General features: G+C 41.4%; 1 protein-coding gene across 2 annotated transcripts in view; it reads right to left on the bottom strand.

The window, feature by feature from the left end:
* NAB1 (NGFI-A binding protein 1) overlaps window positions 1-16,723 on the bottom strand; it is a 64,842-nt gene that overhangs the window by 11,143 nt on the left and 36,976 nt on the right. The window contains exons 5-6 of one of the 2 annotated variants that reach the window (XR_014027625.1): window positions 13,993-14,141; window positions 9,354-9,470 (exon numbers count right to left, since the gene is read on the bottom strand). Coding sequence is in view for 1 of the 2 variants with exons in the window: in XM_081336881.1 (XP_081193007.1) it covers window positions 9,354-9,470 (117 nt within the window). In the remaining variant the exon portion in view is untranslated. The remainder of the gene's footprint in view (window positions 1-9,353; window positions 9,471-13,992; window positions 14,142-16,723) is intronic. The other variant, XM_081336881.1, reaches the window with a different exon arrangement.

Genomic DNA, 16,723 nt, shown 5'->3' with positions numbered 1-16,723 from the left:
GAAATAACATCAACTGTCTGGATGAAGAAGATCACTACAAATATCTTGGCATTCTTCAAGCTAGCAACTGGGAGACCATGAGTTCTAGTGTTGTCTTAGGCATAAAACCAGCTGGGTGACTTTGAGCCAGTCCTTTTCTCTCAGTCCTAGGAAGCAGACAATGACAATCCACTTCTGAAAAACCTTGCTAAGAAAATTGCAGGGACTTGTCCAGGCAGTTGCCAGGAGTTGACAATGATTTGACAGCACAAAATAAATTAATAATAACACCCCAGATTTAACAATTGTTGAGAAGAAAGACAAAAAAGTCTGGATGGTATATGCTGCAACAACAAAAGACAGCAGAAGAGAAGAGAAAGGACTAGAGAAAATCACAAAATACAAATATTTGCAAATAGAATGACTGTGAGAAAAAAAGCAAAGATAGTACTAATAGCAATAGGCACCTTGGGTGCAATCCCACAATATCTGGAGCACCACTTGAACACCATTGGCATTGACAAAATTCCCATCAGTCAATTACAAAAGGCAATTTTACTTGGAACAGCTTACATCCTGGGACAATACCTTTAATATTATTAAAAAACAACATCTGCCTATCCCAATTCCTTGGGAAGGGCTCAACAGGTGGCCAATGATGCCAAATCCAATCTAAACATCTAGCTTGCTGTGTGACCATCATCATCACAACAACAACAACGACGAAGATGCAAAATGAGTTGCAACATTAAATCCCACGTAAATGACAAATAAAAGTGAAGAGATAAAACTAATTCTTGGAAAATTAAATTATTTTTTCTTAATAGGAGAGAAATATGCCACATTAACATAATAATCTACATTTATTCTAAAGCACCTAAGATTGATCTAAACCAGTATGAATTCATGACATAATTTTTCTGTTCTTTAAATAATTATTTTAATCAAATGCTGTTACCCCACCCTGTGTGTGTGTATACACATGATCATTTCAAAAGGATCGTTGGATTTTAATAATTTATGTTTAAAATTCACTACCACCACCATAGGAAAAATGACAACAATTCACTCATGCTTTATTTCTGGATACAGCACATCCACTTTTTATTTAAAAAATAACCCCAACGATCTGTCATTCTGAAAAGTGTAGGATGACAGTTTACTTGTGAATAATAATAAAGCACAAAATTTGCCCGAATAAAGAAACAGGCCTTATGGGGTATAAGGAAAATATAATTAAGAGGGCATAGAACGTGTTAGAATGTAGTCTAAATGAACAGAGCTGAGAGAATCCTACATTCTAAATAGTGTTATTTTTAATTACAGGAATAGTTTATCAGTTTAAAAAAACAGCCAATGTCTGCCTATTTAAATGAGACATACAATGTTGAAAGGAAAATGGATAGAAAACAAATACAGAGTAATGGGACGGGAGGGGGGGGAATCCAATTTCTAACCACAATCACATTAAATGTACCCAGCTAAATCAACACATCCCTGGCACCACAGAGTTTTTACAGTTCTGCTTGTAGCATTAAATGTGGAACTCCTCACCCAAGACATTTCATTGTGTTCTAAAGATAGAAAGCAGCAACTCTTGAATTGCTCCCTGCCAGATGCTGTGAACAACTGTAATAAGACTTTGTGAGCGCTATCTATTCTTCATGAGGTTTGGAAGGCAACAGTTGTTTCTGATCTGAAGAATGTGAGAAACATGTTTGAACTAGGAGTAATTAATTTCATGACAGCATTTGTGTAACTCTGGGTATATTAGATGCTCACCTCTTCTCCCTTATCAAGGTGTGTTAGAAATGTATCTGTAATATAAATTCTTCTGTAATGGACACTGATACTACTTAATGTAAACATTCCTTATATAGTCCTCTTCTATCCCAGTGTAAACCATCTTCACTGCTCACTTTATGTAAAAGGACAAACGGGATTAAGTAAGGGCAGAAACTGATTTTTTTTAATAAGAATTTGTTAGGGTAATCTGTTACTAATTCATTAGTAATAAATAAATAAATTAGAATAAAGGAATAGATAAAGTAAGGATAGGAAGAGTATTGTCATGTTTAAACTTTGGTGTTGGACAAGACTCCTGAGAATACCCCAGGCAGCTAAGAATACAAGCCATGGATTATTGAACAAATAACCCAGAGTTTGCACAAATGACCAGGCTCAAATTATCCTACTTTGGACACGTTATGTGAAGACCCACAGCTCTCTGGAAAAGGCTCTGATGCTGGCAAAGAAAGAGAGGAATAGGACAATCAGCAGAAAAGGGGATGGACAATTATAGTGGCACCACTGGAAGTCCAGGTTAGGGAAAGATCGTAATGGAGAAAATTTATCTTTGTGGTTGCTAGGAGTCGCAAACACCTTGAAGGCAAATAATCAATCAAAATAGGATACAGCAAACGTCTTCCAATTTTGCTTGTTCAACTGAATTCAGCCTCTCTCTAAGTTCCTCCTTCGCCTACAATGCAGGAAAGTCAAGCTTTAACAACACGGCCCCTGGGTGAACACCCACATTAGGTCAAAATCTCAAACTGCATGCAGGCTGAAACACCTGGCATGCTTTTCTTCTTCACAAAAGCAGCAGCTCTAAGATTATTCCAGCTATTGGTAATGTCATGGGACATATCCATATATTTAGGCAACACACAGTAATTTGCTGCTATCTTTTCCAGCTGTTTTATTTTTCCTTCAAATTGCCAATCTAGCTTGTTTGGGGTTTTTGTTGTTGTTGAATGGTCTCCCATTCTAGTACAAACCAAGTCCAGTCTTGCTTAGCTTTCCAAGATCAGGTTGTCTAAATGTCATTGCATAGCAGTGCAGTGGCTAGTTATTTATTTCTTGTTCCATTCATCTCTTTTTACCCTACGGGGTTCCAGATTATCTAACCAGAGTATCTTTTAGGGGCATGGAATGCAGCTCTGTTTAAAATCATTCCTTTTCAGTGGGCCCTTTTTTTCCAGATAAGAAGGTTAAGAGCTGCCATGTAATTGTCTTTTTCCACTTATGTTGCTTTAATTGTTTGTTAATTATTTCACAAAGCACCCAAATCAGAAAACTGGAGTGGCACATATTATAAATAAACGAACAAATACACGGAGGATAGCACTAAAGGTAAAGGTAAAGGTAAAGGTTCCCCCGCATATGCGTGCTAGTCATTTCCAACTCTAGGGGCCGGTGCTCATCTCCGTTTCAAAGCCGAAGAGCCAGCGCTTGTCTGAGGACGTCTCCGTGGTCATGTGGCCAGCATGACTAGACGCCAAAGGCGCACGGAACACTGTTACCTTCCCACCGTAGTGGTCCCTATTTTTCTACTTGCATTTTTACGTGTTTTCGAACTGCTAGGTTGGCAGAAGCTGGGAGGAGTAACAGGCGCTCACTCTGTTACGCGACACTCAGGATTCGACCCGCCAAACTGCCGACCTTCTGATCGACAGGCTCAGCGTCCTAACCCACTGAGCCACCACGTCCCTGAGGATAGCACTAGCCCTTCCCAATTTTACCATTTAGATGATACATGTAGTGACGATTGTACATCAGCAGTAGGTTGGACATATGATCATCCTCACAATTAAATTGCAGCTGATTCATCTGAGATTGTTAGATTTGAATGGCTGAAAGAATGTGGAGGAGCAATGCAAAGAAAGATCTCTGGAAACTGTGGAGTACTGCAATCACTTGATATTAAACCAGAGAGGTCTGGACCTGTAAGCACCTTGTTTTACATCTCAAAAATCCAGAAAGGAACTGCAGGAGGGTCAGTTCTTTCCCTTTCAATGTATTTTCATTTGGACTGGGGTGAGTATAAATGTAACAAAGAAAGAAACAGCAAATTTCTCTATATATTTATTCAGGCATAAGCTCTGTTATATTAACTATGTGTTAACTGTCATATTAAGCTCTAATTATATGCACACACTAACACAGAGAGACATTGGATTGCACTTTATTTAATATTTCTGAGAAAATAAGGCTGGGATATACTCAGAAAATGAATAAGGTATAAATGGACAGGGCAGAGGAGAAAAACGGCACACTCTAACAGTTTAATAAATTAATGTATGAATAAATAAAAATAGATGCTTCAAGAAGGTGCAGAAAAGTAGTATGAAAGCCTTAAAAGATTCAACCATACTCTTACTTGATACCATTACACTTCAAATTATATGGCTTGGGTCCAGGATATCTGAGGGAACACCTGCTGCCGGCATCAAGTTCCCTTCGTCCTGTGCGCTCCCACAGGGACGGCCTTCTCAGGGTGCCGCCGGCAAAGGATTGCTGGCGGGCAACACCCAGGGGGAGGGCCTTCTCTGTGGGCGCGCCTGCCCTTTGGAACCAGTTACCCGTAGAGCTCAGGACTGCCCCAGATTTTCGTTCCTTCCGCCGGGACCTGAAGACCTGGCTCTTTGAGCTTTCCAGCCAGGACTGAGAACTTTTAATTTTTAACCTATTGTAATTGGGTTTTTTAATTAGAGTTAAGGGTTTTAGATTTTAATCAAGGATAATTTATTTTATTTTAATTTGTTATTAACTTTTGTATTGTTATATTGTTTTAATCGCCTTGTGAACCACCCTGGGTCCTACGGGAGAAGGGCGGTATATAAGTCTAAATAATAAATAAAATAAATAAATAATAGTAAATTACAGACAAATAAACACCCTGACATCAAACGAGGAAAAGAAAAAAGAAAAAGAAAAGCCAGGAACTTTACAAATACAAACAACGACAAAGTGTTATGAATGCACTTTATGTGAAGTTTTATCCATTTTTCATTTAGCTTTTTTCTAATCATATTACAGTCAGCTGGTACAAATGGTTTGTCACAACATTTGGAGGTGGTGGAGTTAACAAATTAAGGTGATAAAATGAGTACCGTATTTTCCGGCGTATAAGACGACTGGGCGTATAAGACGACCCCCTACATTTCCTGTTAAATTATAGGGTTTGGGCTATACGCGCCGTATAAGACTACCCCTCTTCCAACGCACACCAAATAAAAATTAAAAAACATCAGATTTGATTTTAATATGGTAATTTTAATTCAAATGCTTATGACATGCAGGTACTTAGTAGGAAAACTGTCACTTATAAACATAAGGCTGTTTGTCATCAAACATGTAAACATAAAACAGTGCAAGTGGATTAAACTTAATAAATAATAATAATAATAATAATAATAATAATAATAATAATAATAATAATAATAATAAGAAGAAGAAGAAGAAGAAGAAGAAGAAGAAGAAGAAGAAGAAGAAGAAGAAGAAGTTGGAAGGGACCTTGGAGGTCATCTAGTCCAACCCCCTGCTAAGGCAGGAAACCCTATACCATTTCAGACAAATGGCTGTCCAGTCTCTTCTTAAAAACTTCCAGTGTTGGAGCATTCACCACTTCTGGAGGCAGGTTGTTCCACTGGTTAATTGTTCTAACTGTCAGGAAGTTTCTCCTTAGTTCTAGGTTGCTTCTCTCCTTGACTAGTTTCCATCCATTGCTTCTTGTCCTGCTTTCAGGTGCTTTGGAGAATAGCTTGGCTCCCTCTTCTTTGTGGCAGCCCCTGAGATATTGGATCACTGCTATCGTGTCACCCCTCACCCTTCTCTTCGTTAAACTACACATACCCAATTCCAGCAACCCTTTTCCTATTTTCCTAATTCACTTTTTCACTTTTCCTAATTCACTCTAAAGCTTTCCCTGCGCAGAGCCTTAAGTAACCCCAGCTGCCTGCAATTAGTGCAGGTTCACATCCCATCAGGCTCAAGGTTGAGTCAGCCTTCCATCATTCCGAGGTAGGTAAAATGAGGACTCAGATTGTTGGGAGCAATAAGCTGACTTTGTAATAATGCTGCTTGTGTGTGGGGGGGGGTGAAAGCTCTAATAGGCAGGCATATACATAGAATGAAGGCTATTGCTAAGCACATTGATTTGTGCTTTAAATTGTAAGCCGCCCTGAGTCTTCGGAGAAGGGTGGGATATAAATGGGATTAAAAAAAAAGACCAAATGGGAGATCCGCTCCAGGTTTTCCAGCCAGCCCGCCCAGTTCCTGAGTCAAATGTGTCCTTAGAGCTAAGCTGCTGCTCTGCTACGCATTCCCCACCTGCCTTTCAAATTGCTCTTGCATTCCCCACCTGCCTACAGCTGCTCTTCAACTTTAGAAGGAAAAAAGCCCAGACCCCAGCCTGTAAAAAATCACAGACTGCAGCTTCTACTCCAATTGGTCCCGCTTTCCCTGCGCAGACTAAATGGAAGATCCGCTCCAGGTTTTCCAGCCAGCCCTGTCCCTAAAGTTTCAGCACCCAGCGTATAAGACGACCCCTGACTTTTGAGAAGATTTTCATGGGTTAAAAAGTAGTCTTATACGCCGGAATCTACTGTAGGTAACTCTACAGGCAAAAAAAACAAAAACAAAAAACCACAGCCAAAGAGGTGTCCCTAAATTAGAAGGCTGGATCTCGAGTGTATGTCTCTGATCTTCTCTAGCTCCCTTCCCTCTGGAGTTAAGAGTGTTACAAAGGTTATTTTCAGCTATACCGATTTTCAAAGAATCCCCAAAGCCCCAAATTACGGTAACTATTTTCGTAACTATGCCTCATTGCCACTCCACACTTAATTAAACCAAAGAAAACAGAGGCTTCTTATGATATTTGGTAGCCAAGGAATGGTCCTCCTCTCCGTGCACTGAAACCTGGCTAGTAAGAAGGATTGTCCTGTTATTGCAGGATTGTTTGCTTGTTTTGTGTCTGATCACTTTACATCACCCCTGACCTTACTGAAGTCTCAGGCTGCCCCCCACCCCCACCACCTAAGCCTGGAGGGTTCATGAGGCTGGAGTGAAGGGGATGCAGCAGGTGAAAATTAATGGTACCAATTTGCTACAGCAAGGGTCCCCAACCGCCGGTCCACGGACCAGTACCGGGCTGCAGTATGCCAGCAAATGGTCCGCACAAACAAGCAAAGCCCCATCCGCAGGATGCAGGCAGCACACAAAATCACGCACCTCTGATCTGTGGAAAAACCTCTCTCCACGGAACCGGTCCCTGGTGCCCAAAAGGTTGGGGACCTCTGCTATACAGGACAGGAAGTGACAGGAAGTGAGGAGTTCGAAGTCTACGGTTTCAGTTGTGAGTGTACACAGAACAGATGTATGATGGTGATGGGGCAGGCAGAACATCTGGCAGCTGGAAATTTGGTCCATTTCCCAAGTCTGAATTCCTTAAGTAATGATGAACTTAAATCTCTGCAAGAATTTGTAGGAACTGTTTCTGATTTAGAATCATGGAATCATAGGGCGGGAAGGGACCTTGGGGGTCTTCTAGTCCAGACATGTCAAACACAAGGCCTGGGGGCCGGATCTGGCCCGCAAAGTGGTTTCATGTGGCCTGCGAAGCCATCCTGGAAACAGTGAGGGAATAGCCCCCTCTGCCTTGGCCCTGGCCCAGAGACCCTCCTTCTGCCAGAGACCCTCAGATCTGTCCTACTCCTGCCCAGGCCCCCATAGGCACCCTTGATGCGAACAATGTAGAGCTGGCCATGCCCACCCAGTAGGCCATACGCACTCTAGCCACGCCCACCCTGGCCCTACCCACCCGGCCCACTGAGGGCAAACGCAATGCTGATGCTGCCCTCAATGAAATTGAGTTTGAAACCCCTGTTCTAGTCCAATCCCCTGCCCATAGCAGAATTTAGAGAAAGTTTGATTTTAAGGCACTTTCAGATTTTTATTTTTATTTTATTTTTTTGCAACAGCAGGTGCCATGGAAATTGACAGTGCTGGACAGGAATTACAGACAAAGTTTGGGACTGTTTGTTAATTGGGACTGCCAATTCTATCACTTAAGTGACATGGTCATGAAGCATGACATCAGGTGACCATGCCAACTTCTGACAGCACTTCCAGTTGCAGTGGTTAGGCCCAACATCACATGATTGCCATTTGCAACCTCCTGTTGATTTCCCCATTGACTTTGCTTGTCACAAATGGTGATAATTTGACTGAAGGACACTGTGACCACTATAATTGCGAGCCAGTTGTTAAGCGCTTGAGTTGCGATCACGTTACCACAGGAATGCTACAATGGCCATTTCAAGGACCAGCCGTAAGTCTCCTCATCCAGTGCCATCATATCTTCAAATGGTCACTGAATGAATGGTCATTAACTGAGGACCACCTGTATATTTTTTTTATTTTGATCCCACTGCAGACTTTTCCATCACAAGAAAACAGCTAATTAGCCAGTCCTCATTTGCACATATGACCATTTACGGAGACTCGTTTTAATAAACCAGAAAGAGTCTGGTAGTAGCTAACTTCTTCAGAGGCACTGTGAGCTACAGCACATGAAAGCTTCTGCCTTTTAACCAAATGTGTTAGTTAGAAAAAGTCATACCAAACTCCTTCAGGTTTTTTTTTTGCCACTGCAGACTAAAATGGTTCTCCTCCTACAAGGTCTGTTTTAATAGTTTTCCTTTTTCTCCAAATGTAACATTAAAGGCATTTAAACATTCCCTTGGCTTCAGTAGATAGATTCCTCCCCCATCTTTCAATTTAGAAGTCATAACTTCCCGTCCTCAGGGAAAGGGCGGTATACAAATGCAAATATTAAATAACTGATCATCTTTCTAAAAAGACAGAATAATTTCATGAGTTATATGCTTACATTAGGAATAATAGCCCCTGGGCAGACCTTCAGGATTTATTTTTTTAAAACCGTAGGATTAGGGAATAATAGGGATGCGCAAAGATCAAACTCTTCTGTTTTAAGTTGAAAGCGGCTGTTACTATTTTATCCGAAACGCACTGAAATGCCATCATGACCACACTGTAGGTGTTCTGAGTCAAAAAGGTCCCTGTCTGAGCTATTTTCAACTTGAGTTGCTTTGAATTTGAAATCTTTTGCAGAATATGACAGAATATCCTGTTAAAGAAAGAAGTGTCCTGTTAAGGAACGAATGTTACAGGTAGTCATCAACTTACATCGGTTCGTTTAGTGACCGTTCAAAGTTATAACGACACTGGGAAAAATTAATTATGACACATGACCACTGCAGCATCCCCATGGTCACATGATCAAAATTCAGGCGGCCTGGCAACTGGCATGTATGGATGACCGTGCGATCACCGTTTGTAACCTTCCCAGCTGGCTTCCAACAAGCAAAGTCAATGGGAGAAGCAGGATTCACTTAACAACGGCGCAATTCATTTAAGAACTGCAGTGATTTGCTTAATAACTGTGGGGAAAAAGATCGTAAAATGGGGCACAACTGACTTAACCTAGCAACGAAAACTTTGGGCTCAACTTGCAGTTGTAAGTCTGCAAGACTACCTGTAGTCGGATGCCCAATGGCACATTATTTGTTTACCTGGGAACCAAGCGCTGCTAGGTCTTCACACTTCCCTTTTGACAATGCTTGCTGCAGTTTAACTGGATCTTCTTGGTAAAAGCTCTGGATGGCATCTTGGAAATCAGGAAAGCCAACCTATCAACATGGAAGATGGAGGGAAAAAAGCAATTAATACCGCAGAAGTTTTCTACTTTCTACAGAAAAAATAGTTACCTATATTAGCTCTACTTAATAGGAAAAAAATACCTCTTTGATCAATACTGACAATGGTGGGGAACCAGGATGGCCAATGAACAGGAGAAACTGTGCTTTCTCACAGTTATAGAATAACAGAATAACTAAGTTGGAAGGGACCTTGGAGGTCTTCTAGTCCAACCCCCTGTTCATATATCATTTCAGACAAATGGCTGTCCAGTCTCTTCTTAAAAACCTCCAGTGATGGAACACCCACAACTTCTGTAGGCGGATTGTTCCACTGATTAATTGTTGTATCAGGAAATTTTTCCTTAGTTCTTGGTTAGTTCTCTCCTAGATTAGTTTCCATCTATTGTTTCTTGTCTTGTCTTCTGGTGCTTTGGAAAATAGGCCAACACACACACACACACACACACACACACATTTGTGGCAGCCCCTTAGATATTAGAACACTGCTATTATATCATCCTTAGTTCTTTTTTTCATTAAACTAGACTGTTATAGCATCTGCATTTGCAGTTTTTTTTTGCAAAATCCAAACGATTATAAACACAAATTTAAAAGATTCAATTTAGATACACAGTATGACTCTAAAAAAAGAGTCTCACAAATTATGGACTATTTTCAAAGAACCTAATACCAAGCAATAAAAACATAAGATCATCTGAGTTATAAAGTTTACAAGATGAAGGGAGCAGAGAGGGAGGGAGACAGAGAGAGAAAAAGACTACGACTGGCAATCCTAGCGAGTTGTTGCAAAGGTTAAAATAATGAGATGTCTTCTATCTCTTTCTCCTTAACCTTTTTGAGAGGCACACAATAGCCCCACAGACATACATTTACACCTGAACAATGCAGAAAGAGCAGAGCAGATTTCTGAAAACACCAAGGAAGCTACAAAAGGTGAACCAAGCATAAGGTAAAGGTAAAGGTTCCCCCGCACATATGTGCTAGTTGTTTCCAACTCTAGGGGCCGGTGCTCATCTCCGTTTCAAAGCCGAAGAGCCAGCGCTTGTCCGAGGACGTCTCCGTGGTCATGTGGCCGGCATGACTAGACGCCAAAGGCGCACGGAACGCTGTTACCTTCTCACCATAGTGGTCCCTATTCTTCTACTTGCATTTTCACGTGCTTTCGAACTGCTAGGTTGGCAGAAGCTGAGACGAGTAACAGGTGCTCAGTCTGTTACGCGGCACTTGGGATTCGACCCGCCAAGTTGCCGACCTTCTGATCGACAAGCTCAGCGTCCTAACCCACTGAGCCACCGCGTCCCTTTTGAACCAAGCATAGCAATAAGCTAAAAGCAAAAGGGAAAGAACTAAAAACTCTTTCTTCAGGGCTGTAAGTAAACTAGTAAGAGCCTAGAGGGGAGGAAAGAAAAACCTGTGGCTTCTTCTTCTACCAAGCCAAGCAGCCTTTACAAAAATTGATCTGATTGTTGGAATTTCAAGAAGGACCTTGAAACAGCAATAATGAGTCTCTTCAAACGGACACCAAGTAGGACTCTCAAGTGAATAGCAGGCTGATTATCTCTTGTAGTATTGCACTCGTGGTGATGATGCCATTGACACCAACTGGTATAACACCCAATATGTTCTCAGCTAGGAGGACTGCAGGCGTTCCGCCTTTGGAGACAAGTCAGTGTAAATAAATAAATATATATCTATGAAGAAGGATTGGTCTATAGAATGAACTGAAGCCTTGAAAGGCACCACAGATGGCCAAGAGCCTGGAGACAATGAAACTTCAAAGAAGGGTCCAAACCAAACAATGCACAGAGCAACTGGAACAGAGTCAAAAGCAGGAAATGGACTTGTGAAGAAAAACAGCCAGGTGCTTTGGCAGGAGGTGTAAATTGCCAAAGAGGAGGTCTATTTTGGAGGACAGAGGGAAAAAAAAATATAGAAAATTGTTAGAACTAAAAATAGATAACATCCCTGCAAATCCTTGAAGTGGTACAGAAGAAAAATTGTTAAGACTCTATTCCACACTCACTGAATCAGGTTCAAAAACCTTATAACTAAAGCAATGTTTCAAACCCCGTCCCTAACCCCTCAACCCTAAAAGGGTGTGAAAGGAGTTATTGTGCAGTTTGCACACTGATCTAAACCAATTACCTGAAATTTTTTTTATTGAAAAGTTTTACAATACATTTTTTAACAAAGCAAAACCCCTCCGCACCCCCTCCCCTCTCCCCAACCCTCCCCAACACCTCCCTCCCTTCCCCCTCCCCCCTCCCCGACTTCCCGGAGCTCAATACAGGGTATAAAAATACAAACAATCATAGTCTACCTTATGCAAACAACAATAAACTATTAAATCTATCGCACTTTAACTCTTATAAACTAACTACAAGCAATATAAATATCACATCAATACTTATTCAAATGCTAGGTGAAACTTTTTAGTCCCATATTTATTCTGGATATAATCAATCCATCTTCTCCACTCCACAATATATCTCTGTTACGTGAAAATTAAGTTTCTAATTTGGCTCTTAAAATTCTTTTTTGGTCCAACTTAATTCAAAGAGGCCACTGTGTTTTCCCCTCTTAATTAAATGAAGGATGATTTAAAAAAAATAAAAGACCAGCATAACTTTAACATCAAATAATTACAGGCATCATTGTGAAATGTGGACTACATAGCAATCCAGCTCTCAACTATTTTCCTAAACTTTTTAGATCACAATTCATCTGTGAACTTCACTGCATTTTTTTTTCTGTTCAAAATATCACATGCCTCAAGCAGAAGTTGTCATGAATGCTATGTCCGTTTGTCTTTCTGTTTCAAATTGCTCCCGTCCAACAGAAATGGTGACCATTCATGGCAAATGGCTAATGGCACTAAAATATAAATATAGTTTTGTTTGTTTTGTACATGTGCATCACAATTTAAGACCTGCCCATGAACCTTTCTCCTTGTGGGGGCTTATGGTCTGGCCTGTGAAAATGTGCACACGTGCCCCTACTTCCTTCCAACTTGGCTGTTCTAACAGCGATTTCTTAGAGCAGATGTTCTCAGTTCCACAGGCGTTTTTCTTCCCCCTCCGCTTACCCTACTCCTGCTACACATACACACCAGATTGCAGGGCTTCTGGGTTGTTGCTTTTTTTAAAAAAAAATCTTCAGTGAGCAAAAGAAATCCCACACTCTCCCTTTGCAACCTCGCTTGACAGTGGCGTGGGCAGGCTCATACCTTCCTTTCTTCCTTTCTCTCCCACCCCATCTAAAGCTGACATTAATGCTGAACTTCTCTCCTGCTCCCCCACCCCACTTCTCCATCTCCCTGTAGGCCTCTTATTCCCACTGAGCTTTTCAAGCACTGAACTTTGCATCAGACTCCCCCCCCCCGCCCGCTCCGCCGCAGCTAGCTGTTTTCACAAAGCCTTTGTACCGCTAGTCCATAGGAGGGCAAGCATGCAGAATTCCCCACCTTCTCAAAGCATGCTTACACACGGGCGCGCGCGCACATACACACCTTTCCGCTTCTTCCCAGCTGCCAACGCTAAATTTGGAAAGGAAACCTCTCCCCACACAGCAGATACACAAAAATAAGCCTGCCTTCATTGCACGGCCAATAACTCCCTCTGCTTTATCCGAAAGTCCCCACCCCAACAGCCTGCATACAGGCGAGGACATTGTGGGAGGTGTTCCCTGTTCATGTGTGGCAAGAATAGGGGACACCTCCAAAAGACAAGCAGCCCCCCCCCCCGACCCTTGAGAAAGTAGCTGTTTGGAAGAAAAGGGACAGCTTTTGTGTGGAATGCAAGCCCTGACAGTGATTCCCCACTCATTCAGCCTGACTCTCCTTCCTTGCATTCCTTCATCCACCCCCTCTGCACCCAGGGTTTGTTGTTTTACCAGATTCCCACCCCCTCTTCTCTCCCTGTGTGCCTTCCTCCTACACCCCACACCTCCCTACCCACCCTTCCCAACCAACAAAAAGAGAGGCATCGCAAGCAGGAAGTAGGAGAGCCTTTCAGGTGTAATTGGACATAATTGGTGAGCTCCCACTGCATTTATTGAACCTTTGCCAGATTTATATTGGTGGCTGGCTGAAGTTCAGCATTGAGAGGCTTGCCTACACAGTTCTGTTAAGGCACCTCACTCTTGAACTGTGTGTGTTATGTGTATACATGTGGGTTATTATAGTGAAAAATAATTTCACATTGTGCCTCAGGCATTCGTTCCCAAGAGGTATTAAAATGCCACAGCAAGATCAAAACGGCAACATTTTACACCCACCAAGGTGGAAAAACAGAGAGCAGAATCAGAAGTGGTCAGAGCATAGATTCTGAGTTTCACACTTCTTTCTTAAAGAATACATTTCCTAAAGGCAGAGAAAAATAGCTCAGCACATATCAAGCAGCTATATATACTTCCCAGAATATAAATGTTTAAAAAGACACCTGCCACAGAATGGTACATTTTCCCCTTGAACAGGCTGAAATGCCCAGGTTACCAGTTCTCAGTGAGAAATGTGCCCTCTTTCTTTCTTTCTTTCTTTCTTTCTTTCTTTCTTTCTTTCTTTCTTTCTTTCTTTCTTTCTTTCTTTCTTCTTTCTTTCTTTTTCTTTCTTTCTTTCTTTCTTGGTGGTGTGTGTGTGTTTCTCTTTAAAAACAGAAAATAAGCCACTTGGTTTTAACCACTGCTAATCAAAAGCTAAGGTGAACGTAGACTTTAAACATCTTTATATTAGACAGCTATGTTTAAGAGTATGGAATAAATATAGCCAACAACTAACAACAATCCTGTTGTTACTAAATTGTATACTTTTTTGAAATATGGGACAGAAGAAGTAGTGAACGAATGTACAATAAAATGGGCTAAAATCTTTGGCTATAATGTACAAATGGATTGATGGAAAAATATGTGGTTGGAAGGACTGAAATGTTGGTATTTGTCACCAGAAAATCTGTCTAGAATATATAAAAATATTTTGAATCATTGCTGGAAATGTAAACAACATGAAGGGACATTTCACCATGTTTGGTGCACATGCAAAAAAGCTAAAAAAAATTGGATACAAATACAAACATTAATCCAGACTATTTTGAAGGTTAAAATTCAACTGAAACCAGAGATTTTTCTCTTGGGATTATAGTAGAAAAAATTTAGGGAACTTAAGTTTTTATATATGATAATCATAGTGAGATTGATGAATGCTCAAATGTAGAAAGGTTCAACAATACCAACAATGGAAGAATAATTAGTGAAGACGATAGAACTTGCAGAGACAGCTAAATTAATCTATATTTATGTCTGACTGGAAAACCCTTGTAGACTTTATGCGTGAACCAAAAAAAAAATGCACTCACGATTTGTGATTTTGAGGATTAGAAAAAAAAATGAATAGAAAATGTGAGCTTTACATAGAGTAATTGTACTATATTTGTTGCAGAAGAAATCAGAAGCTTCTTCCTATTTCTTTTGGTTCTGTGATTCTGCGTTTTCTTTTCTCTTTCTTCATTAGTTTGTGCTAATTTTTTATGCTCCTTGTAAAACTTTTAATAAAATTTAGATTTAAAAAGTAGAAGAAATGGCAATTGTGCATCTCTTTCTTAGTAAGAAGAATGCATGATGTTGTCAGTGCAGCAAAAGTAGATATAGATTTACTATTAAAAATGGCAAAGCTTGGGAAGTCCTTTGCAGCGCATGGGTGGAGAGGAAAGTCCTCCCAAAAGAGAGGAGACTGCACTTTAGCTGCTAAGCTTGTAAGCCGCCCTGAGTCTTCGGAGAAGGGCGGGATATACCGTATATACTTGAGTATAAGCCGAATTTTTCAGCCCACTTTTTGGGCTGAAAAATTCCACTTCGGCTTATACTCCAGTCAACAAAAAAACTTACCGAGGACTTGTGCGCGGCCGAGGCTTTGGTGCTTCCGGGATCGCGCGCACCTCTCCCAAGCCACCGCCGTCCGAGACCTGCAGGTCTCCGTTCCTCCGCGCCCTGCCTGCCTGCTTCTTTCAGCTGTCTGCCCATCAGCTGTCCATAGGGATGCTGCAAAGCTCTCCTTCTCTAGGCCTTGGACTCCCTCCTGGCTGAAGAGTAGATGAACCAAGCCAGCAAGGAGACAAAATGTTTCTGCAGCTGTTTTTCCTCTGAAGGTTTTTTTTGTTGTTTTTTTTTAAAGTAATCTCCGAAGGTTATGCCAGAAAATGGAGGACGCTGGGTCTTTGCAAGCTTTAGCTGTCCGCCTGGCTGCCTGAAGGCCGCCCTTTTCAGGCAGTCTGACAGACAGCTAAAACTTGCAAAGACCCAGCGTCCTCCATTTTCTGGCACAACTTTTAGGGATTTATTATTATTATTCCTACTACTACTATTACTACTACTACTACTTCAGGAGTAAAAAGTTGCAGAAAAAAATTCTCTCCTTACTAGCTTAGTTCCTCTACTCTTCCATCTGGAGCCAAGGTAAGATTTTAAAAAGGGATATTGGTTGGAAGGCAGAGGGAGAGTTTAGTTTTAGCATCTAAAAAAAGGGGGGGGGGAAATCAGCGAGTACATCCCAACCAGCTTTTTATGTTTTTGTTATTGAAGAAATATGGGGGAGGGGGAGGGGTTCTGGGGTGGGTTGGGGAGGGGATAATATTGTAACTTCAATAAAAATTTTCAATAAAAAAAAAAGAAATATGGCTTTCTGGGGGAAGGTGGGGAGGGCGTTAAGGAAGGAAAGGGTTTTTGGAAGCTCGTCCTGAAGCTGCCTTTTGTGCAAGGGGCCTTTTCTCAAAGCCTAGAGAGGCAGCTTTGTTGCCTCCCCGTAGACAGCTGATGGGCGAACACCAAAAGCTCCAAAAGGCTAGGGAACTAGTCCCAGAACACCTTGGTAGGAGGAAGGGCAGAGGCAGAATTGGGAAAGAGGTAAGACAGGGTTTTCCTTCCCAGATGTTTCTCTTTGGCAAGACAGCCAGCTGTGCTGAAGCCCAGTATCTGGGGGTGGGGGAGACCTGAGGCAGGCGGGCTGGTGCTTGCATTAGGCCTCCCAGGATCCCAGAGGCTTGCAGAGCGCGGATCCAGCCTCCGAGGCATGCAGAACGGCGGATCGGCTTATACTCGAGTCAACAACTTTTCCCAGTTTTTGGGGGTGAAATTGGGGGTCTCGGCTTATACTCGAGTCGGCTTATACTCAAGTATATACGGTAAATGGAATTAAAATTTTTTAAAAAATTGAATTTCTTTCAAGAAAAGAGGAT

Source organism: Vipera berus, assembly GCF_964194415.1.
Source record: "Vipera berus genome assembly, chromosome: 1".
Taxonomy (NCBI): Eukaryota; Metazoa; Chordata; class Lepidosauria; order Squamata; family Viperidae; genus Vipera; species Vipera berus.
Note: the sequence above shows the minus strand (reverse complement) of the source record. Positions and strands in the feature narration are given on the sequence as shown.